General features: G+C 41.3%; 1 protein-coding gene across 2 annotated transcripts in view; it reads left to right on the forward strand.

The window, feature by feature from the left end:
- Positions 1-355: 355 nt before the first annotated feature.
- WASL (WASP like actin nucleation promoting factor) overlaps positions 356-24,145 on the forward strand; it is a 49,910-nt gene continuing 26,120 nt past the window's right edge. For both annotated transcript variants that reach the window (XM_086610530.1, XM_086610529.1), the window contains exon 1: positions 356-475. In XM_086610530.1, the coding sequence (XP_086466656.1) occupies positions 356-475 (120 nt within the window). The remainder of the gene's footprint in view (positions 476-24,145) is intronic.

Genomic DNA, 24,145 nt, shown 5'->3' on the forward strand with positions numbered 1-24,145 from the left:
CGCGCTGTGGTCTCGCCCGCCCCCGCTGCCATGTTGGATCGTGCGGCCGCCGGAGCCGGGCCGGAGTTGGAAGTTTAGCGCCTCTCGGAGGGGCGGGCGCGATCGGCCGCTGGCGCTGAGCGGCACCGGCGCGGCTGCCCGTCTCCGCGGCGCCCCCTCCGCGGGCCGCCGGCAGCGGTCCGAGGCCCCGCCGCCCCTCTCCACCTCCCTCCTTCCCCAGCTCCGAGAGGGAGGCTCCGCGATGCGGCTGCTGTGAGGCCGCGGCGGCAGCGGAGGAGGAGGAGGAGGAGGAGGAGGGGGCCGCGGGCGCCAACGGTCGCAGGGCGGCGAGGGCAGCGCCGGGCCGGCCCCGGCCATGAGCGGCAACCCGCAACAGCAGCCCCCGCAGCCGCGGCGGGTCACCAATGTGGGCTCCCTGTTGCTCACCCCGCAGGAGAACGAGAGCCTCTTCAGCTTCCTCGGCAAGAAATGCGTGGTGAGTCCCGGCCCGCGGGGAGGGGAGGGGGCGGCCCGCGGCGCTCCCGGGCCGGGGACCCCGAGCCCGTCCCCACCCCGGGCGCGGGGTGCCGGGGGCCGGGGCAGGCAGGGGGCGTGTGAGGACAGGCCGGCCGGGGCGCTCAGAAGTTGAGGGCTGCGGAAGTTTCGGCCGCCCGGCCCGGCCCTCTCCGCTGCCCCATCCAGGCGCCCGGGAGTGGGGCGGCTTCCGCAGGCCTCGCCCGCTGCCCGCCTCGCTCGCTGCAGCCCGGGCGGTGGGAGCGGAGCGGGAGCGCTCGGGGCAGCGAACAGCCGCGGCCGCGGCCCGCAGCGCGGGTGGCGGAGCCCCTCTGCCAGCCCGGCCCGGCGGGGCTCCCTGCCCCGAGCGGCGGGCCCGGTCTGGCCCCCTCCGCCGTTCCGGCTCCGGTTGGCTCCGGTGCGGCTCTGAGACCGCCTCGAGTGCCGGTATGGGCGCCGTCCTTCCGCGCTCCCCAGTCCATCGGCGTTGAGCTCCCGGGGGGAGGCCGGTGGGGCTCACCCCTGCCCTGCAGCTGACCCGGGCTCTGCAGGGGACACTGGACAGCGAGGGAGCAGCCGCGGGGCTCGGCGGAAAGAGTTCGGTTGCCCGACGAGGCTGGGGCGAGCCCCAGGTGCACCTGCGATACAAGAAAGCAATGTTGACGAAGTTGTAGGAATGCTCGTGTCAGTGCTAGGCCTGCTTTGGATTTAGGCTGTACTTTTCCTAGCCTACACAACAGGTTCGTTTACTCAAATGCAATTCAGATACTGCATCTTTTCCTGTTTTTTGTGTATATATAGGCAACATAATGGTTAAAACAAAAAGCCTTGTAGTAAAGGTGTTACCAAGTATATCAGTAAGTTCTCCGTTTTCAGAATACTTTCCTACATGTTAATATAAAACTGTACTTATCTGTATTAAAGAACTACTTGAAGGCTTAAAAAGTTAACCACTTCCTTTAGAAAAGAAGTGGCTTTTTAAAAAAATTTTGAAAAAATGAAAAAAATACTTCTTAAAAAAAAAAATTACCATTTGGAAGCCATTGAAAAATTTTGTTACCTGGCTGTCTTCTGATGCTTTGTGTCCAGCACCTAGTATACTAACGTTAGGCGTTGTGCATCTTGCTGTAATGCTATGAAGAGTATTTCATGAACTAAAAATTTTGATTTAAAGCAGGATATCCGGGCAGTCATAAGGGTTCCACATAACTCTTTGGACTTTGAAATGGTATTGTTGATCAAGCTGGCTGTTGCAAGGAAAGTGTTAAGATGTAGTGACTGAACAGGAAGTAGGTGATATTTACATTGGGGTGGGTTAAATAAGGTGCTGTCACAGTAAGTAAGTTAAATGGGTCAGAAGGTGTGCCCATAAAGCATATTTTTTGAAAAGTAATAGATTTGTAAAAAACACCTTTGTTGGAACTACTTCCAGGCACACATTTCATATGTTTTGCTCCTTTGAAAAAAAAAAAAAAACCACTCTCCTCTAAATTTAAAAAATAGCCCATGAATTCGTGTGTGTATGTTGATTTCTAGTTTGTTTTTCTACAACTGGGATTTTCTTGCCAAGTGAACACACTTTGTTTCTGTTACGCTCAGCCGTAACACTCACCTACTCAAGTTCTCAACTTTTCTGCATAAATAGCGTATTGAAAGCAGACTTTGGAGGTAAATATCTTCACAGTATCTGTGTGTCATGTGATTTGTGACAGGTTGATAGCTTTGTAGACATGACTTGCTTTGTATTTTTCGTGAAATCACACATTCTTTTGGTTTTCATCCAATCTTGGGTGACTTTTCAAATGAGGTTCGTCTAATTGTTGCCTGTTCTCTTCCCCTTTTTTCCCAGCCTTGTGTGTTCTAGGTTAAGCATAGGCTCATCTTAATATAGTTGAGGGTCTCTGCTGAATCTTGAGCACTTGAGCGTTGAAACTCTAGAGATACTTAACCGGACTATTTTGGCTTACTGTGGCATGAGCCAGAAATGGTGACAATTCAGAAACTAATTCTGAACAGATTGCCCTCCAAGGGACAGAGATGTTCAGTATCTATCAGAGAAGTGGAGTGGGCACCTGGAGATGGTAACAGCTTCGGCTGTCTAACTTGAATCCACAATGTCTGTCAGAGCCCGATACTACTCTTGACCTTCTAGCCTGATTCCATGTTGGCATACTAGGCTGATAAATGCCTTTCTGCTGTAATGTACATGATATTTGATCTCTTAATATCTGTGTTTGAATTATTTATTAGTGGAACTTGAGACTGTAAATGCTACTTTTCTAAGAAAGGACAAATCTTGAGAGTTTCGTAGGATGCTACAAGCTTGCTGTCTCATCAGCTGATTTGTCTGTGCTACCTGGCTGCTACAGGTGGTGTTTCTGTCAGGGTGGGGCATGGATATGCTGCTGGATGTGATGTGCATCTGCCACAGCGACGTAATTTTAGGTCATGTTTGACTTGACCTTGTGTTTAGATCAGTAGTGAAATGAATGGCAGAGGAACAGTTGAGACGTTAATTTATGATCCAATATACTCCTTTTGTAGTAACACTTTATAGTGCTCTTGTGGTGGGCGTAGTGTTGGTATCAGTCCTGAGGGGCTTGGTTAAGAAAGCACGGGGTGCTCTGGACCTGATTTATTTCAGTCTTTCCTTTGACTCTGTTTTTGACTGATAACAAGGCTGCTACTTTGAAATAACATTGAGGATTCAACTGCTTGATTTTTGTTCTACAGAAAAGCAAAGGAATTTTATCAAGTAGCTTGATTTTGATTGAGTACTCACAACCTATGAACTCGGATACTGCCATAAGTTCGATGGCATCTTAAGTAATGATGGCTGGTAAACACAAAAGTTAACTGGGAGTGGGGGAAGTGGTGAAGAGCCATTGCTGTGTGTCTGTTGCTGATAACGTTTTCTAGACTACTACTGATACTTTGGGAATCTCATTGACTAGTAGGCAAATGTACATATAGAAGGTTACTGATTTTTTTTTTTTAACTCCCCCCCCCCCCCCCGGCTTGCTGAGCTGTAAAATGTTTATCTGAATCTATAAGCAATTAACTATAAGCAATTAAAATACTTTTGATGAGGTTTTCAAAACCAAGCCACTGGCTAATAGTTAAAGCTGCAGCTATAGTTAGTTTGGTTGCAGTATAAGTCCAAATGTAGAACTACTTGCAGTAGGTATGCAGCATAAGGTAGCCCTTTAGGGCTTTCATTTTTGCTTAGGCATGCAACTAATTTTCATTCGGGTACATGTAATTTTTTATATAAGTCAAGTGTAAAATTTGCAATCTGTAGGAATTTTCCAATGACTTTTTTATTATAATGTAGAAATAAAGGTCTACGTAAACTTATGCTAAGGTGAGCTATGAGATTACTTTTATGCATATTAGTGAAATATTTTTGTGGTTATGCCAATCTTGGAAGTTTTTGCTTAAGGAAAGGCAAATGCTAAGTGTCCTATTAATAATTTTAATAAAGAAGGTACTTTTATAATTTGCATGATTAATATTGGTCAGTAATATCAGTGATGAAAAACTAGTTTATTCTGTAGAAATAGTTATATATGTGTGAGAGGCCTTAGGAGAGAAACAGTGATAAGTGCGTACTTGATAACATTAGAAGTAGGTAATGGAGCATGGATATCTTATACTGCTTAGAAGTGGGGCTCAACACTTGGATAAGGTGTAATGAGTAAGGCAAGGAATAAGTTGTTATTTGTAAGATCTTGACATGGTTGATATGGTAAACAGGGACTCGTAAAGAATGCAAAAAGAGAAGCAACACAGCACTAAACTAAGAAAACTGTTTTGGCTGTGTTTTAAGTGCATGTGACCAGAATAGGATGGTATGTCAGAGCCAAAGGACAAATTACTGTAATAGTTGAGATAAAACAAGATAAAACCCTAAATGGCAGTTACGGGTCTTAATTGATAATAATGAAAGGTTTTATCAAGAAAGGACTTGTAAGATTATTTATGTGTATGAAAACAGCATGAATATAGACTTGAAGGTGGACTACAGGTCTGAGTAATGGGGCAACTTCATGTGGCTGAGAAGTGCTAGGACTCTTCAGTTTGAGTATATGCTGCAGGCTGTACATCCAAAAATGTTGAGATTGTAGTTTGAAAAGGAGTTCTCCTGAACAGATAGGAAGAACTGAGTCATTAGTTCGGTAGTGGTTATCTCATCTTTGCATGCATTTTTAAATAAAATGCAGAGGGAGAAGACAAAGTGTGAAGGATAGGGTCTTGTGAAACAAAAGAATATTGAGAGTTATGCCTGAATTTCTTTTGAGGTTTGTCCTGTTCTATCAAAAGACATGTAACATCTTCGAATGCCTTACTGGTATCCACTGGAGTCGCTTCCCTAAACAACTTGTCAGCAATAATCTTCCCTTCTAGGGGAATTACATTGGTTTTTGACAGTTCCTCTGAATAAAAACTGTGCCTACAAAGCTGATATTCGCAGGAACGGGTCAGATCTTCAGGGCAAGTGGCTTAGCCATAGGACTCAAACTGCCTCCCTGTATCTACAGTAGGGTTACTTACCGTAAAGTATTTTTTGTGCTTGTTTTCCTCACAGCTTGCTATTAAGTTAAGGTTGTGAACTATGCTGTAAACAGATTATTTACCCATGGATGAAAAATGTTTTGAGACCATGTGTGAACGCTCTACAAGATATTGCATCTCGTAGCTGTATGTATTTGAGACAAAGCATCAGTTCGTGAAGTGGGATTTGGTTCAGGAGTAAGAGACAGAAATTTAGGTGCTAAAATCCTATTGTTGTCAGTAAACATCACTGGCTGTTACCCGAATCTCCTATTCAACTTACCTTAAGATAGAAATTTAAAATTATCTGCTGAATTTTTATCTTTGCTTCAGTGACTGTAGTGGTTACAGCTCTTCTGACCATGCTTGTGGCTTGTATGCTAGACACATAAATTTGTGTCTTGACATGCAAGGTGAGTCCTACTACAAATTTCAATTACTGTATATCTCTGTGATGAAGTGTTATGTTTTGCTAAACAGAAAGTGATCTATTAGTGTAGGCCTAGAACAAGTACGTTGATCTATTAAGGCTTCAGTGTTCTTGCATTGTCTTCTGAGTTGCTTTGTAGATCTTTTCTCTGTTTTGGAGGTAGTCAAGTGCCAGAAATCTCTTAGCATCTCTGTAGTTCATCAACTGGTCAAGTATACCACTCATGCTCCTGAAATGTGCTCTGGAATCCTATAGCATACAGATGCAACAGGATGAAAACAATTTGTAGTCACAAGCTGTTGTGATGTAATTTACTGGCTCTTCACAGCTAAGGATCTTTACAGCACCAGATCTTCACAGCTAAGAATCAGGTGGAGGAATTTAGAAGAGCTCAAAGTTTGAATGTAGGATTCAGGTGAACAATCATGTTTTGACTACAAGATTTCCACCAAGATGTCTGGATGCCACGTTTAGGAGAACACCTAAGGAAGAGGTAGCTTCTTGTTAGAAGGTAAAGCTTGAGTTTACTGTTTGATCCAAATATGTAAATGGAAAGAGTCTACTTTGTTCTTCCTGTAACGGAGAATTGATGTGATTTCTCTGCATTAGCTGATCATAAATGTTGGTTTGAATCTGTTATCACTAGAATGTTTTCTCTGTGACTATTTCTTCTGAGATTCTCAAGGGTTTAGTATACACTCAATTTGTAGCAAGTAGAGTGTATAAGATCCATCTTATACCATGCAATTTCAGGGTAAAAAGGTGATAACGAAGACTGTTCTAACTTTAGATCTTGCATCTCTTCTTTTGGAGGAGTTCTGGTACTTTTGCCTGAAAAAGCTTCCCTGTCTTTTCCGTAGAGCTTCTTTTGACCTTTATTGATCTCCTATCAGTGGTTCTGGTAGTGCTGGAATTACGAACTTGTTGACTGCTATCAATGGCAAGAAGTGGCTGCAGGTGCCAGCAGTGGCAGCAGTTGCCACTGGCAGCTCCTAGCTCAGTACTGGAATGGGTAAAGTGTTGAAGTAGTTTGTATATGACGAGTGAGTGTCACCTAGGAACTTTGCAGTAGTTCGTTAACCAACATGACAAAAGGCTGGATTCCTTCACTGACCTTTTGCAGGCAGAGCTGTCTGCAGTGGAGATGGGGTTTGGTGAGATTTCAAGTGCTGAGTTTGTCAGAGAAAGTTTGCTGTTCATTTAAAGCCGTGTGGTAAGATTTATGGTGTCCTCTCTTCCGGTGAGCATGTTTCATAGGCTTGTCTTTTGAGGAATTTTGTAGTACAGAAATAAAACTTAGTATAGTGCAGGAGACTTAACGGTTTCATGACCTAATACCTAGATAATAAAGCATAGGAAGTAACAAAACTGTGTCATAGGCACTAGACAGAGTTGCTTATTGGTAGGTTAGGGTACAATTTCCTCAAGAAACGTTGACATTGTGTGTTACTTGGGCAGAGGGATTTTTTTTTTTTTTATTGGCCAGTTTGTTTTCCTTGTAATGGTAAATCATACAAAATGATTTAGTGGAACTTGAAGTGTATCTTCATGGGTGGTTTTAAACAGCCCACTCTACCAGGACGTGACTCAGATGCAGTACGGGATAGTTTTGTTTCTCAAGGTACTTGCTTGGGTACACTGCTACACTAATGTCTGTGGCTTCCAGACACGTTGTTTATACCTGGATGACCAATAAAATGGACACAGTAGATGTGCAGTTACCTTCAGGATCTTTGAATTTAACTGCAACTGTCCCTGAAGTGTGCTGCGATTTTCACATGATAGGAGCAGCGTAGTAGAAGGGCCAACTGGAAAAATAAGAGATGTAATGCAAACAATCTTAGGGACGCTTTCTTAGAAAGCTGCTCACTTGCTTAGTTCTTTAAATTCAGTAGTGTATTTTCAGCTACCCATGAGTTAAAGGCAGACAATTTTCCTGACACCTCTTTGTGTTTATGCAGTGAATGACACTTTAGACATCTCAAATTAGAATGCCTGTGTTAAGAATATATGATTTTGGAAGAAGTTCATTAAATGAATTACTTGGTTCCTGTAGACTTAATGTTCTCTGGAAAAGATCATTGCTGGCAAGGAAACTGTTGCTGGGGAGCTCCGCGGCATATTGGCAGATTTGCAGATTGCAACTCACCTTGGGCACTTGATTTCATACATGCATCCCCACCTTGATGGGGGTGATACATCATCACCCACCTTGGTTATCCTTAAAATCCTCACTCCAAGGCAACTTTTCTAAGTTTTCTGAGAAACAGTGTTAATGCATTTTCCAGTTCCCCAGTGTGTCTAGCTTAAAGCCGAAAGGTCACATTAAGGCTCGTTAATCAAGGTCATAAGTGTTTCCATTTCTGTAAGATGGTTTCACACACCATTTTCCCCTTCAGAGCTTCATGTGTAATTCAGAATTCCCCTGCATTCATCTCGTTTCCCTTCAAAGTGAATGTGTTATTTTGCCTTTATCTCCCCTTGTTAATTAGTCACAGTGCAGCATCAAAGTGGTATAGTTATATGGGAATGTATCTCTGCTCACCAAGCATGTTTTGTATGGGGGGGTACTGTGCCTGCTATTTGAGTTAAAAATCAACCTAATGAAAGAAAATCTGGTTAAAAAACTAAGAAAACTGTATCTCATTATTTGAATTCTTAATTATGGAAAGATAAGTTTTGACTCTAAGATTGCAAACACTTTTAAAAAATACATTTACTTCAAGTTTTAGAAACAATGGTTTTCCTGAAAGTTAGCCAGCAGTTGGTGAGATGATGTACAAGAAAGGTTAAGTTAAAATATGGATTTCTAAATAACATTCTCTGAGTATTATGAAACAAGGCCTACAAGTCTTTCTGTTTAGGCTGAAGAACAAGAAAAATATTTTAATATGGGAATTTGGCACTAAATCGTAAATGCTTTCTGCCCCTTCAAGGTGACAGCCAAGAGGTTTATTTATCTGTGTGTGATTTGTGGATAAGAAAAAAAATGAGTATTAATTTGTTGTATTAATATCTTTCTATGTTAGGGATAAAGAAAAGTAAGAGATATTTTACAACTTTCTTAATACATTTTATAACAGAAGCAGTAATTTATTGACTTAGAATCTTAGTTTCTATGTAGAAAATAAAGCTTTAAGATTTTCATACAGCAGATTACTGTGAAGTTGTTAATGGTGTTTTAGGAATCACTGTTTCTTTTGTAAGCCTCATCCTGTGGTTTTGCTTTAGTCTTGCACAGTGACCTCTGTCCTCCGAATCTTGTGTCTCAGCTTTCGTGAGGGTCTCCTTGCACTCTCTTATTACACTCACTCTTTTTTTTTAAAAAACAAGTTTTCTGTCCTTCTGTCGCAGCAAAAGAGTTTCCTCCCCTTATTTCCTCTTTTTCCCTTTTCCCTTCCTTTCTCCCTTCAGCCCCTGCATCCATAATCTGCATGAAGATCACCAGGTAGGATTGTCTCCTCCTCAGCGTTCTTCCTTCCATTCCCTCATCCCTCTACTTCTCAGTTCCACAAGTGCTTTGTTCATGCTGATGAACTTTGTGTCTTATCTGACATGTAGTCCTACCCATATGCAGTGCTGAGAGACACATGGCTTGTGTTCTTCTAACTCAACAGAGCATCGCACAGAGAGAGATGAGGAGACAGTCTCTGTGCCAGCCAGCTGTTTGCTGTTGCATACATACATAGAGTGCGCTTCAGCCTGAGATGTGGCCATTAGACATTTCTCTCCTATTTCATCTTCACTGGCCCAAAGTCATTGTTAACGATGCTGTAGAAAAGAGAACTTTTGGTGGGTAAGAGAGAGGGAAGCAAAAACCAGAGTATGATAGTCCTCGGGCTTCTTGCACTGCTCCACCCTCCACTGCTGCTTCTCCAGGGAGGACCAGACTCTCCAGTTTGTAAGCTGCTATATTAAGAAACTGTGTACTGGAAGATACAGCTTCAGCAACTCTACAGGCTCCGATTTGAAACCACAGAATTGCTTAGTCCTGCTTTGAGTGAACTGTAAGTTATTTCCTGCCCTTGTAGCCATGTGACAGCTCGCTCTGAGCATAGCTAAGATGTGGTCATTCTTTGTAAGTAGACATTTTTTTCCTTTACTCCCCCTCAGTCAGCCAAAGCAAATAGAAACATCACTTGGCTTATGACACCAAATATACACAAAGGCATCCAAATAGGCTGCTCTCTGTAAAACTGTGCTTGATTTTTGTGGTTAACTGGAAAGAGGAAGAAAACTATGAACATCCTGTAGTGATATGTGTTCTGTGCAATACTGCAGACAAAACCTTCCTCTTGCGTTTGCAAAGAAGGAAGCGGGAGTTTCTAATAACTATAATACAGGGCTGTTTTTTCTTTATTTGCCTTTAGTCTGTAGCTAAGGGTATCTCAGGTATGAAATTATTAGCATTTATTTTTTTAGTAACCTGGCAATCAAGTTTCAAAAAAATACAGGTTTGGGGCTTAATTTTCTTCCAATTTTATATCAACCAGTATTTTTTTTTTTTAAGCCATACAATGGGTGTTGTCATTTTGACCTTTTTTTAAACTAAGCCTCTTCAAGTGTTATACTGCACTGTTAACGCTCTTCTCAGTTTATGTAGCTGGAACTTTAGAACTATACAAGGTTTTAAAGTGTCATTGCAACAGAAAATGATAGTTGCATTTGAGCTCTAGAACTCAGTAGTGATTCAACAAACCTATTGTCTATTTTAAAAAATAATTTATTTTAGTGTTGTCTTTGGGAGATTTGCCTGTATCATATTCAGATGCCAATGTTTATATACTTGAGAGACTGTTACTGTGTCTGTATCTCTGCACAGAGCATGCCCTTCCCTGCCTTAGTTCAAGTGTGAACAGGATGCAACACACCTAGCTGCATTACAATTTTGTTGGATAGAATGAATGGAGATAGATTCAATGCTAAATGCTTCCCTAGATGTAGATCTCACTTATTCCATGTCATAGTTTTCACTTCATCTTTTTGTGTCATTTAAGAGGTCTCTCTTTCAGTGCTTCAGTTCTTCATTGAGAGTTTTCCTTAACGGTCTCTTTGGACATCCTTGGCCTTTGCTGCCTGTAAACAACAAATCCTGTCTGTTCCTCTCCTCTCTGTTGGTGTTGTTTAGGTGAGGGTTGCTTATTGTACAAGTGTTACTGCCACTACTCCAAGCTTCATACTGTGTAACCAAGGAGTCCATCCCTCACATTGGCCATGTATGTCTGTTCCATACCTTTCTGTTCCCAATAACCAGAACTGACAGGCTCAAAATGTGAGATACCCACCCAGGGTACACTGAAACTTAGAGGCAGAAGGATGCTTCTTGTCCTTTCTCTCACCTTTGGTCTGTCAGCCAGCTGTGCTGATGTACTGATGCCAAGAGGCAGTAGCATGAACTCAGGCACTGTTCTGTGACTGTCCATGGTGTTTAATTTGTTGGCACGCTTCCTGGGATGGGTTTGGGTAATGCTAGCTAGTACTCGCCCAAATTAATGAGCATGGTTTTGGGAATAGAATGGTGTAAACACAGTTCCTAATAAATGATATGGGTAGGGCCATCCTAACCCAATTTATGTTGTGTTGGGAGGAGGGCGAGAGTTTCTCTGTGTAGGTGTGTGTTCTGCTGTACCACTTGCCGTCGGATCCAGAAAGTACCCCTGTTCCTAGTATTTGTGCAACCAGTGAAAGCTACCAGGAGACAAAAGCAACTTAGTGCTGGGGATGGGAGGATGGAAGTGAGCTCTCTGTTCTAGCGTTGTCAGTAGCATGTGCATCACAGAACAAGGGTCAGCTCTGCTGCTCTTCTCATAACTGTCCTCTTTGACATCAAGCCATAGTCAAACTTGATTTTCCTGCTAGCAATGGCATTCAATCTTGTATCTCTGCTCCTAGAAATTGCTTTTGGAAACCTGAGAAAATGCAGGTAACTAGAAGTTTCCAGTAGATGAAAGTGTGCCTGTGCATGTAACAACCTACTGCAGTGGACGAATTGTTAAGTGCATCTGACATATTGTGAACACAAGCTTGTAAGGTTCCTGATCCTCTCCTCCGATTTCAGGAGGAAAAAATAGATTATTTGGCTTCTGGTAAGGAGATCTGGCTAATTTGTAGCTGTGCTTCTACAGACTGTATTCGGTACAGCAGGGGTGACCTTAAGGGGTGCTGTGTTTCACTTACTGTAATTCTTGATTACAGAGCACTGGCCTACCGAGAAAATGGATTCTTGTCTAGAGATTTCTTTTCTCATGAGTAGTTTGTAAGTAATTTAAGAAAAGTTCTGTGTGTCTTAAGAGAGTCCAGGGATGTGCTGACGTCTCTTGGAATCTTCCCTGCAGCTGCGTTTTGGAACTTTTTAGCGGTTTTTTGTCAGTTCAGATATAACAATTTCTTTCTCTCTTGAACTCCAGAAACAGTTCTAGGATGTGAGGTAGCGTAATTAATGATAACTTAATTGTCATATACTCTGTTCTGGTGTCTCACCTTAATAATTGGTTCTGTCTGGGATGTAAAGGTGCAAGTTCAGGAACCTTTCTGTTCTGTCTTGTACATCCTCTAGATCTGTTAGATAGCATTTAGATGCCTCAGTTCTGTAGATAGTTACCTGAAGTTTTTATTTTATCTTATTTTTTATCCCCTTTAGTGTCCTGCGATCTCCTCTTCCCCCTCAAGCTGTATTTTTTCCAATGTCTGCTTTTATAAGACAGCACTGGCAGGAACTGACTCCTGGTGATGCTTGGTGCTGTACAGTTCTCCCACAGCAGGTAGCCTTTGCTTCAGAGCAGAAGGGAGGTAACGATCCATTATGGATTTAGAAGCTGAGTGCTTTCAGTCTTAATTTCAGGATGGTGACTTGCATGTCGATTCTGGTTGCGATAATTGCTCTAGCAACGAAATGACGCAGTACCAATATCCATATCACTGGAAATAACTTCATCTCCAAGGTCACCACATACAGACAATATCCCTATGATGCAAGCCTGAATTAGCAAAGGGCATTACATAGTTGGCTTATTCCAAATAAACAAACCAGCCATAAATAAGGATGTCTGGCATGCATCATCAAGGCTGTTTTTCACTTCACATACTTCGGGCACTTCACTGAAGTGCAGCATGGTGCCCTGGTTTGTCAGAATAACCTGGTCCAGAAGTGAGGTAACTGACATGTCACTTCTTTGATTCTGGGTTCTTCAGAGGACTGTAGTGTTTTTCACAAAACTGAAGCTTTTACACGGGGATTGGCAGATTTAGTGGTCTTGCTTCCGCATCAACTAACATAAAGCTCTCAAGTTCTGTATCATATTGTGCATCACATGGTGCATGGCAGAGGCCTTCTTCTGAAGGATGCACTTTTGAATAACAGATGTCCTACAGGACACTCATCGGTGAAGCTGACTAGCCTTTCAATTTATTCTGTAAATGTGCTTCATTTTCTTTAAATAGTCTGTGTGCCCAGAAGCAGATTCTGGACTGCCAAGAAATCAAGTTGTTTTTTTCCATGGGCTTCCTCAAGGTGTAGCTGGGTTACTCTCACACTCGCATCACCATCTTCCTGTAGGAAGATCATCAGTGTTTGTTATCATAGTGTTGAAGTTTCTGGCAAACAGTTTTAATTCCTAAATCTTTTGAGGACCCAGTTATACGGACTTTAATGTGATATTCATAAAATTTACCATGCTGAACCTCTAGCAACCTATCAATGCATTGCTAGTATGTAGGTCCTGCTCCTGTGATTACTTCTTCCAGGAGACTGAAAGAAATATCCTATTTCTGTATTCATAAAGTCTTTTGAGTAAGGTGTCATTCTTCTTGAACTGTGTCTCAATCGAGTAATCGGCTTGTTTTCTCTAAACTGTATACTCCTGGGACTGATACTATCTTTCATATACTCAATATCATAGAATCATAGAATCGTTAGGGCTGGAAGGGACCTTCAAAGGTCATCTAGTCCAACCCCCCTGCAAGGAACAGGGATGTCTTCAACTAGATCAGGTTGCTCAGGGCCTCATCCAACCGGGCCTTGAACGTCTCCAGGGATGGAGCATCCACCACCTCTCTGGGCAACCTGTTCCAGTGTTCTACAACTCTCATGGTAAAAAATTTTTTCCTAATATCCAACCTGAATCTACCTCCCTCTATTTTAAAACCATTACCCCTTGTCCTATCACAACTGGCCCTCCTGAACAGCCTCTCCCCATCTTTCTTGTAGGCCCCCTTGAGGTACTGGAAGACCGCTATAAGGTCACCCCGGAGCCTCCTCTTCTCCAGGCTGAACAGCCCCAACTCTTTCAGCCTGTCCTCATAGGAAAGGTGCTCCAGCCCTCTTATCATCTTCGTGGCCCTCCTCTGGACCCTCTCCAACTAGTCCATGTCCTTCTTATGTTGGGGACTCCAGAACTGGACGCAATACTCCAGGTGAGGTCTCACGAGGGCAGAGTAGAGGGGGAGAATCACCTCCCTTGACCTGCTGGCCACGCTCCTCTTGATGCAGCCCAGGATGCGGTTGGCCTTCTGGGCCGCAAGAGCACATTGCCGGCTCATATTGAGCTTCTCGTCCACCAGTACTCCCAAGTCCTTCTCCTCAGGGCTGCTCACGATCCATTCTCCGCCCAGTCTGTATTTGTGCCTGGGATTGCCATGACCCAGATGTAGGACCTTGCACTTGGCCTGGTTAAACTTCATGAGGTTGGTACGGGCCCACCTCTCCAGCCTGTCGAGGTCCCTCTGGATGGCATCCCTCCCTTCCAGCGTGTCGACGGCACCACACAGCTTGGTGTCATCGGCGAACTTGCTGAGGATGCACTCCATGCCACTGTCCACGTCACCGACAAAGATGTTGAAGAGGGCCGGGCCCAACACGGACCCCTGAGGGACGCCACTCGTGACCGGTCTCCACATGGACATCGAGCCGTTGACCACTACTCTCTGAGTGCGGCCATTGAGCCAATTCCTTATCCACCGAGTGGTCCATCCATCAAACCCATGCCTCTCTAGTTTAGAGAGAAGAATGTCGTGCGGGACAGTGTCAAAAGCTTTGCACAAGTCCAGGTAGATGACATCCGTTGGTCGACCCTTGTCCACCGATGTTGTCACCCCAACAACATCAAGAGCTTTCTGTTTCTGTGCTAACAGATTGAGGCTGTTAAGGTGCTCAGAGCAATTGGTGTAGTTAGTTGATCACAAAGGAAGGGAATATCCATACAAAAAATGGGAAACCCTGTGTCTGCTTTGACAAGGAGTACCTTCTTTCAGTCATTGAGATTCAAGTTGCATCAGTGCCCTTATGGAGGAATATCTCATTTCCAAAGGTGTTACCTGAAAAAATTAATCAGTTTGTCATTAATAACAATTTTCTCAGTATTAACGAACACTTTTATTCTGTTAGTGTGGTGTAGCAATATACCTGCTGTCCTTATACTATTATAAAAGCATTGTAATTTATCACTGCGTGAGTAGAAGTTTTCAGAAAAGTGACAAACACTTGATCTGGCAGTTAAGGCTGTTGCCAGTTCTCCCAAGCAGCAAGAACCAGTGACATTGAGCATACTAATCTCACTGTCAGCTCCAGAACAGACTCGGAGACTTGCAGAAAAGTAGTTCAGAAGCTAAAGCATGTAATACTTCAAATCTGATGCTTGATTAGGGTAACAATACTGGCAGATTGGACTGCCTGTGCAGTACAGATTGTTTCCAGTATTTCATTTTCACTGGGATTAAAAGCAAAGCTATCTTAAGATCTTTTTCATTCAAGTTATTATTTTGGCTCAATTCGCTGTATTTCACTAATTCAAACAATACTCTCCAAAAAGAGTAAAGGTCAGTTTCAGACCTAATGTTTCTTCTAAATGTTATTTGAATCAAATATTTTCTATCCTAAGAGTTTTAAAAATATCTTAACCTAGTGTGTTCATGTTAAAATTACATTGGTGTGACTTTGTAGATACTAAACTCTTGTATTGATCTAATATTGATTTTCTTTATTGTGAGCTTTGTTTCTCACACAAGATCTAGTGCTACTTCAGTACTGTTCTAAGTAGGGTGAAATAATTTTTGTTATCTGTAAATTCAGGATGGTACATACTTTTAACTTTTCATGTAGCATATTTGTTATTGGTGCTGAAAAAATTTCAAAAGAACCAGAACACAGCAGTACTGGAGAGCTAATAATCTTCTTTTTTTTTTTTTTTGTGGGGATGCTTTTGTTCTGAGCCATTCACACGTATGAATATTTAAGAATAAAACATGGAGAACAGGATCACTGCCTCTGTTGCTCATTAGAACTGTGTGAAGCTGTACAACCAGCTCTGCACTGAAGGAAAAATTTTGTGATTTAAACTGGAAACTAGTGACTGGACACAGACACCAAAGTGATGAGTACAGAGTAAAAAAACATCCTGCTGCCCTCTTGCTGCAACACTTTTGTTGTATAAAGCTAACACTTTATTGTTAGCTGTAAATTATTATATTCTTTACAGGTTTTGCTGTTCTGCTTGTGTCCAGCAGAACAGGCAACCTTGTAATAAGTAACACTGGCACCTTACAGAGTTATGGAGGAAGAATTTTGACTTCAGGGAAGAAGCTAATTCAGCAGCCCTCTGCACATTTATTTTCAGGTAGTGGGTAGTAAGTTCAGAAAGGAAATTGTCAACTCTGTTGTTAATATCCAAGTTTCAAAATTGTTCATCTGAACTTTTTTCAAAAATCCTAGCTTGGCAGAGGTCAATTGTATCCATTTCTTTTTCACCTTGAAAAATTGAGTATTGCAAACTGGGCAATTCCTTTCCTTAAGTTGTTTTTCAATCAATAAACTACACTCAAATATTACCTTTGTACTGTTCATTTAAATAATCCAAGGGGAGAGTGTAACAAACTCAAATTTTACAGAGGAGCTTTTCTTACATTAGTAGAAATTGAGGGTTTGTAATACCTGGCCTCAGAATTTAAACACAAATCCTGAGCTGCAAAGCCCATGCTACAGGACATTGCTGGGGACAAGCTCTTCATGCAGCCTCTAAGAGGCATAAGTAGTAATGCCAACAGCTAAACTAAGCTATCTCTAGTATTTTTCATTGTGTAGCCTTAATCATTTGTAAAAGAACCTGGGTGTATGGGGTGACATTTGCCTGTACCAAAGGGCTGTGTCAGAACTGAGACAGAGTGCCTAGTTTTCAAAACTTACTTTCGTCAGGTGATTATCTGTTTCCTCTGGTATTGCCAACATCAGATTTTTTTTTTTTTCTTTTGGTGCATGGTGTTGTGATTTTCTCAGTTCTTATGTACTAAGACTTCAGGGTTTTTTGTTGCTTAGGGGTCAGGGTTATCATGGAAGAGATCACTGAGAAGTGCCAGGTAGGTGGAAAATTGCTTTTGTTTCATAAAAATAATTTTCCTATTGCCATTAAGTTTTGAGTCAGGCGCCTTGTGCTCTTTATTCTTCTGTCTTAAAAATCAAGTGTTAAATATACTGTGTAAAATGTTAAGTGTGATGATGACTTAAAAAAGGATTAGTGAGTTTGTGACAAAGAGTTTACCGCTGTGATTTGTCTAAAATGGAAATAGATGGCTTACCTTAAGCCTGAGATTTGCATAGAATTGGATACATGTAACACAGCTTCCAAACTACTGAATTTTGTTTACACACTGGTGAATTTAAATGGCTTTTGGCTTCCACAGTGCATCAGTAAATGCAGTACTTTGGACCTACAAAGCAGCAGCCCATACAGGCAGTGGCAATTGTAACTGTTACCTGTAATAAATGTCACTTTACTCAAGGGGCATCCCTCATGGTAAAAGAAGATCTTCGTTTCCTTATCTAAAAGAGTCAATGGTGACCAGGCTATCAGGTATTAATTAATGCTCATACATGAGGGAAGAAAACTAGCATTAGTGAAGCTATCTTAACCTTTGTTATTGGCAGAGAAGATACTGTAGGTGCCACCCCTCCCTCAAAACAATGATTTCTGTCTGTGGCAGCATAATACTTGTTTTTTTCTTCATCAGTAGTTCTCAAGGCACTTTACAGAGGTAGAAGCCCATATCTCCATATTACAGGTGGGTAAAATGTGGCACGGGGGAGAAATAAAGGCAAACATCATGCAACAGGCTATTGCCAGAACTAAACGAAAAACAGCAGTCTGCCAACCATTCAGCTGATGCTTTCATTATTGGCTATGTCTTCTACTCTGGAAGAGCTTTTAGCATTGTATTCCTGGAATGAGCTTCGAATATGGCCAGGGATCATACAACTACTACATCTTCATGCTATTTTTTTCCATAGTATATCTACTCTTTAAGACTTATAACTGGGAATAACTTTATTCATAGCAGACTCAGTTGTTGGTATAAAAAAAGATAAGTCTTATGTACAATTGTGTGTTTCCTTACATCTGACTCGAATTATCATAACTGGTCTGTTCAAAGATGAACTGCTGAAGGAGAATTTGAAACATGTTAAGTTGTAGCACAGTGGAAGTGTGAGAGGGCGTTGCATCTCTTAAGTACTTTTATGTAAGTGGATTGAGTCTGCTTTATGGGACAGGACACAAATTGTATACACAATTGCGAGACCAGTTCCTGGCCATTATTCAAAGAGGTTTTACTTTTAATAGCCTTTTCTCAATTTTTTTAATATTTTGAAGGAGGTTCTTTGTTTTATGTTGGCATGAAGTTAATGTTTTCTTATAAAACAGTCTTTTCTTTTAAAACAATTTAAGCTGTTTTATTTCAGTGTTCTCTAAGTATCTGAAGTAAAAATTACATATTATTTTCTGTCTTCAAATGTAAAGATGATAAGGAAATTTCACCTAAGCCTCAAAACTTCACCTCACTTCTGCAAAGCAAATTTTAAATTCTTTTTTTTTTTTTTTTAAACTGGACCTGGGAGTATCAGTAAGATCCTAGATAGCATTTTGAAGGGCTCATTAATGAGTGTTTCAGAGCTGGTATGATTCAGGAATTCCTGAGGCTTATGCTTCACATCGTTTCTTTAATCAATTTAACTGTTGTTCTGAAAACTTTTGTGTGTGAATACAATGACACATATACCACTAAGTGAGTCTACACAGTGTAGTGTAGTGAGAACTACAGTGCGTCTCTTTAAAAAAACAAACAAACAAGACTTTTGGGTTTTATGGATGATAAGGGTCTGAATTCTAACATATTTTCTCAGAGCATTCTCATATGTTCAAAGTGGGCGTGAGGATCTGCTTATAAGAACCTGTATTAAATATGGAACCAGTATGTGGCATCTGGAAAAATATTATTGCGTAGAAAATTGAATGATTCATGAAGGCTGAAGAAAGAGGACCTTAGTGCATGAAGGTAAGGGATTGCTGGTAGAAGAGAATGTTGTCAAAGGAGCCGGTTTCCCTTATAGCTGAATGGGCAGTGGAACAGAACAAAACAGATTCAAGCTCCAGTTTTATCCCATGGGTTATGTAAAACCCAGGATTCTTGCCTTCAATCTGTATGGCTTGAAATGTCAACCTGCAATTTTTGTGTATGACCATGAAACATACCTTTAGAACCACTTAATCTACATATCTGTACAGTGCTCTGTTTGTGTAAGATTCATGCTAGTCTTTGGAGTCTTGATTAATTTAAAATGGTTCAGAATTGAAAGATAGACTAGAACATTTAATCTGAAAATTCTCTGAGCTTTGAAAAGGAACAGTCTTATTTGCCTTGGTTCTGAGTGTCTTCGGAGGCTGGGGGTGGGAGTGGAACCGCGAGACAAAAATGTCTTTCTTCTGTAGTGAGAATTTTTGCTCTGGCAGTGGCGAATTTGTGGACTAGCTGTGCACAGTATGCTTTCTGTTGTTCTGAAGGTAACTAAATGTTTAACTTCGACAACAGAACACAAATAACTGCGTTTTGTCATGTGTCTGCTGCTTTCTGGCCAGCCAAGATTTCGGCGGAGTTAAGCAGCGAGCTGCAGCTGAGCGAGCTCCTAACGATGCTGCGCAGGTAAACAGGAGGTGACGGCGTTCAGCTCGCTCATCAGTGAACGCGCCACGTTGTGTATGTCATCTGGTAAATGGCCTGCGAAGCTGAGATAGTTTGGAATATTACAGTCTGGAGCGTGCTTGTGGTTATGTCATATCTCTGGAAGGCTGAAATCTTGCATGTGTTGTCTGAACTGAGGCTGTAGGATTAAAAATTGTCTTTATTCTGTGTCTGATAAAAGCATGTCGCCTTCAATTAATCATGTGCTGTTTGATTTGGGTTCATATGCTATGCTCTTTACCCACATCTTAATTGTTGTTGCTCAACTGTGGATCACAGAAGACAGAGTGTTTGAAAAGGAGTTGGCCAGCTCTAGATGAACTGGGGGGTTCTGGAAGGTACTGTAAATGTAAATGAACTTGTATCTGAAGACTCTCAGAAAAATGTGAGCTGTCTGTAACTGGCTGACCGAGGACTGTGAGTGAAGGATTGCTTTGCTAGACAACTGCAGACTTAAGTCTGGACAAGCACTTTATAGTTAGATTTGTTAAACAGCAGTCCCTTCTTTCACCCCTTTTTTGTTACGATGTCACTTAGTGATCACTGATACCTTGTCCACATCAGTGAAGGATCTTCAGTGAGCATATTGCAGCTGACTTGTGTGCTGATCAGAACAAGGCAAGGAAACTGTTCTTGGGTATTAATGGTGATTTTCTTACATTTGGTTTTGGTCTCTTGATCCCTTAAATGTTTTGGGCTGTGTTGTGCGGAACTGTCTTTTAACTTAGATTAAGATCCTTCTGTTTCAGAAATGATAGGAAATACCTGAAGTGGCTTTTTGCTGTTTCAGAAGGACTTCCTCCTCCCTTCAAATAAAAAAAAAAGTAGCATCTCTTATGCAGTGACTTTATTTTTAACATAGCCTAGCTTTTGTATAGATGGGGAAAAAATACTAGTTTCTTAGCATCCATGTATAGTGCATTTTTAAATCAGTGGGTAATCATGGGAAATTAAGAAATGAAAAGCAAGCTTTACGCTTAAAATTGAACGCTCTTGGTGATTGCAGCAAATAATTTCACAAGCAGTAGAGCTGATGAGGGAGGCCTCAGTTCAGTGATTTTTTCAGCTGGCACCAAGTAGAGCTTTTCTCATGTGATTATTTAGAAAAGGCTCTCTTATGTCAGTTCTGTCAAATAATGTGAAATCTTGCTTTAGTTTCATGTCTGTGGAGCAATCAGTCTTGTCTTCTGAAATAATGACCTGTAAATGGCATTAAAATTAGATTGTTTCCAGCTGCTTGACTTGTTGCAATCTGCTAGCAAACTTCTGAAGTTCTGTATTTCTTCTTGCTATTGAAGACTAGTTTAAAACCCTGTCTGTAGCATCTGAAGATAAGTTTTTTGCAATACACAATTGTCTTATCTTTAAAGATTATTAGTAATTTGTTAAATATATCTTTAACAGCTATTATAATTTTAAAAATTGAAGTAATCACAGTTTACCCAAATTGCAAATAAAAACTATCCAAATCCCCGGTGGGTGAACACTGCTACATGTTGGACTCATTCGTGAAGATTCTGAAGGCAACCTGGTGCAAAGACATAAAACTATAAGCTAGTCTAAAAGTTGTGAAATCTAACTTACCAAAATCTAAGTTAATCGTCAAAATATCATAGAGTCCTTGAAAGGTATTTTTATCTGCAGAAAAGTGTATGTATACTATCAAGACAGTATCATCACACTTTTTTTTTTGTACAATATGCAGTAACCATAAATAGTCTGATCCACCGTTCTCTAAGGGGAAAAAGGCTAAAAAGAGTTGTCTGCATCTATTGTACTTCTGTTGTGGTTACTGACTGGGGCCATAGTCCTTGTGGTCCTTTAGAGGAAGGTGTCAGCAGGATGCAAAAGCAGTCTGACTCGTGCGTCACTAGTCTCTTCTCTCTTTGTGCTGTTTCTTCCTATCTCTGTCCCTTGCCATCTAAACCTGCAAAAGTAATTACAAATTGACACTGGTGAATACTTACTGAGACCTCTAAAACTTGATGAAAGTGTGGATTTGTGTTTGTATTTCTTGTGATATGCCTGAATGGCACCTAAACCATCATACCAGACATCCATGCTTAAGAGGATTGAATTACCTGCCATCCTAATAAAGGACTAATAAATATTGTAGAATTTGGAACCTAATTAAACTCAAGTTTTTAAGTTTCTGTGAAAGTGGTAGGAAATATTTTTGTCTACTCTAGCAAATGCTTCTGCTACTTACAATGTGGAAATCGTTAGGGAAGCATACTTACATGTTGTTTGTGGCCTAATTAATTAGAGATCATCTGAATAGTGGCAGGCTTACTCAGTTCATTTAAAATCACCATTGGAGGAGATTGCAGTGCATGCCTTCTGTAGGATTGCGTGGTGATGAGAACATTCACCCTGGAAGTGGGTTATCAGCCCTTCCTAGCAGGAAGGGAACGCACTGTTCCCACATGGCAGGAGACATCCTCAATGCCAAGAAAATAGCTACATTTTTGTCTTGAAACGAGACCACTGTGCAGAAGGGGGAATCAAACTGCGAGAAAAAGCGAGCAGAGGTTGGTTGTGTAGACCACCGAAGGCCTTCCCTTGAGAAGGGGAGGAGGTGCCAGCGCCTGATCCCTGCCACAGGTTTTATGTTTCTGTATTAACAATGATGAGATAAAATGCATAGCTGTGTCGAGCACTGCAGAAACGTTTTTGGAAGTTCCATATATTTATGATACTGAAGATAATTGCAGAATAACATGAAGGCATTATCACTGTCTGACTTCAATTTTGTTTACTTTGAGTAACGTGAATTTATTAATGTATTGACATTTAAATGTGCCATTGTTTTAAACATAAGCTTTTTTGAGATAAACTAAGATTTCAAGTAATATTTCTACTTCATTTGATTGGCCAGAGCTACATTTTGGTGCATTTTTTTTCTGCAAAATACTTGTAATCTAGAGAAAGAAATGTCGACCACTGAGTTCTGTCTAATTGCCTAATTTTCTGTGGATTAATCTGATTTTTTTCTAGAGTTAGCTACCCTGCATTCTCACTTCTGCTTATCTTTCTCATTCATGAGTTTTAATGAGTTTCTGTATCTTCTTCCATGACTTAGATAATGCTAGGCTGTTAGAGATTGACTCAACAATGAAGCTTCTTGTCCTTTTTGTGGTCAAGATTAGAGTTACACCTCACTAAGCATTTTCCACAGTGAAACGGTGCTTGACTTTAGCACATATCTGTTCCTGAACCCTGCCATCTGAGGAAGGCTTACTTAGCACTGTTTTAATGTCAATGAATAGCAACAGCCCTTTTTTTCTTGGTAGAAGCAAATGGCGGGCTATCTTCCTGGTCTTATATCAAAGAAGAAACGAGTGACTCGGGAGCACCCAGCATCACCTGGTCAGGCTTCAGCATGTTGGCTTAGCTGTAATAGGGATTTCCACTATAGCAGGTCTTCAAAAATGCTTTCCACAGGTTCCTTCTCACCATGTGTAGTATTGATCAGGGCAACTTTTCCAGATACCTACTTTAAGAAAAGATAATAGAAATATTGTTTTCTATTCTAACAGAGTTTGGATTGCACACAACAATTCACCACAGATTTTTATTTTTTTTTCACAGAAATCTTAAAGTTGTGTTTACTGCGACTTTCAGGCCAGAAGTCTTTTTTTTCCCCCAGTTTTATTTGTAGGATACTTTAAGAGGCTTGGAAGGATAACTAAGAAAAGCAAGCCTGTCATGTGCGATTATATTACATACGTATGCAGGGGTTTGCACCTTTATTGGAAAGTCATGACTCTTAAAATTGGAAAAAGATTGAAAATCACTGCTAGGGTGTCTTCAGTAGTACTGTCAACACGTAGCAAGTAACAACACTGAACCATTAGAAGAATACATTAAACTTAGTTGCATTTTTACAAGCACTAAAATGAGAGCGATTAAGCACTGGAACAGGTTCCTCAGAGGTGATTTGCAGCCTTTAAGCTTGACTAGACCCGACCTTGAGCAACTTGAACTGTAGGCTTTTAATTACCCTTACTGTGGGCAGGAGGTTGGACTTGGAAGACTTATAGAGGTCACATCCAACCAAAGTTATGTTATGAGTCTTTGATCTTTGCACCGCAAGCAGCTGTCAGTACATGAAGACTACAAAAACCATCCCGATGGGTCTTGAAATGCTTTCTGTTCTGTTGTGTACTGGGGTGACTGAACATCCTCTTACAGCCTTTATCTTCCTTCTGCTCTTTGTTGTGCCTTTTGGTCTGCTACGTTTTAATGTCTGTAGTCTCCTGTAATTTCTTAGCTTTTCACAATCCATGTCAACCATAAGCAATCTAGTGTGATGGCTCTTTCTTGTAATGAGATGTGCCACTGTCTGTGTTGGCTTGCTTTACTGTTTTTGAGAAACACTGAGTTAAAGCAAGTCATGAACTTGACAGGCCACTGCAGCCAGCAAATGTTCACACCAGAAGCTGATCAAAGTACACAGATAGCTGCTGCCCAGTTGGACACTATCAGTGGCCGCTGTGATCACGTTCTACAAATGGCTACCTTTAGCAGGCAGAAAGTTTTTATGAGCCTTTTGTCAATACCGCATATCCTGCAGTATGTGTGTCCAAGGATGAGACCAGCTCTGCCAGTGAGGCAGCCAGCGTTCAGCTGACAACACCAGACTTACTGCTTCATAACTCATCAGTT

This window comes from Tauraco erythrolophus, chromosome 4, assembly GCF_009769465.1.
Source record: "Tauraco erythrolophus isolate bTauEry1 chromosome 4, bTauEry1.pri, whole genome shotgun sequence".
In the NCBI taxonomy this organism is placed as follows: Eukaryota; Metazoa; Chordata; class Aves; order Musophagiformes; family Musophagidae; genus Tauraco; species Tauraco erythrolophus.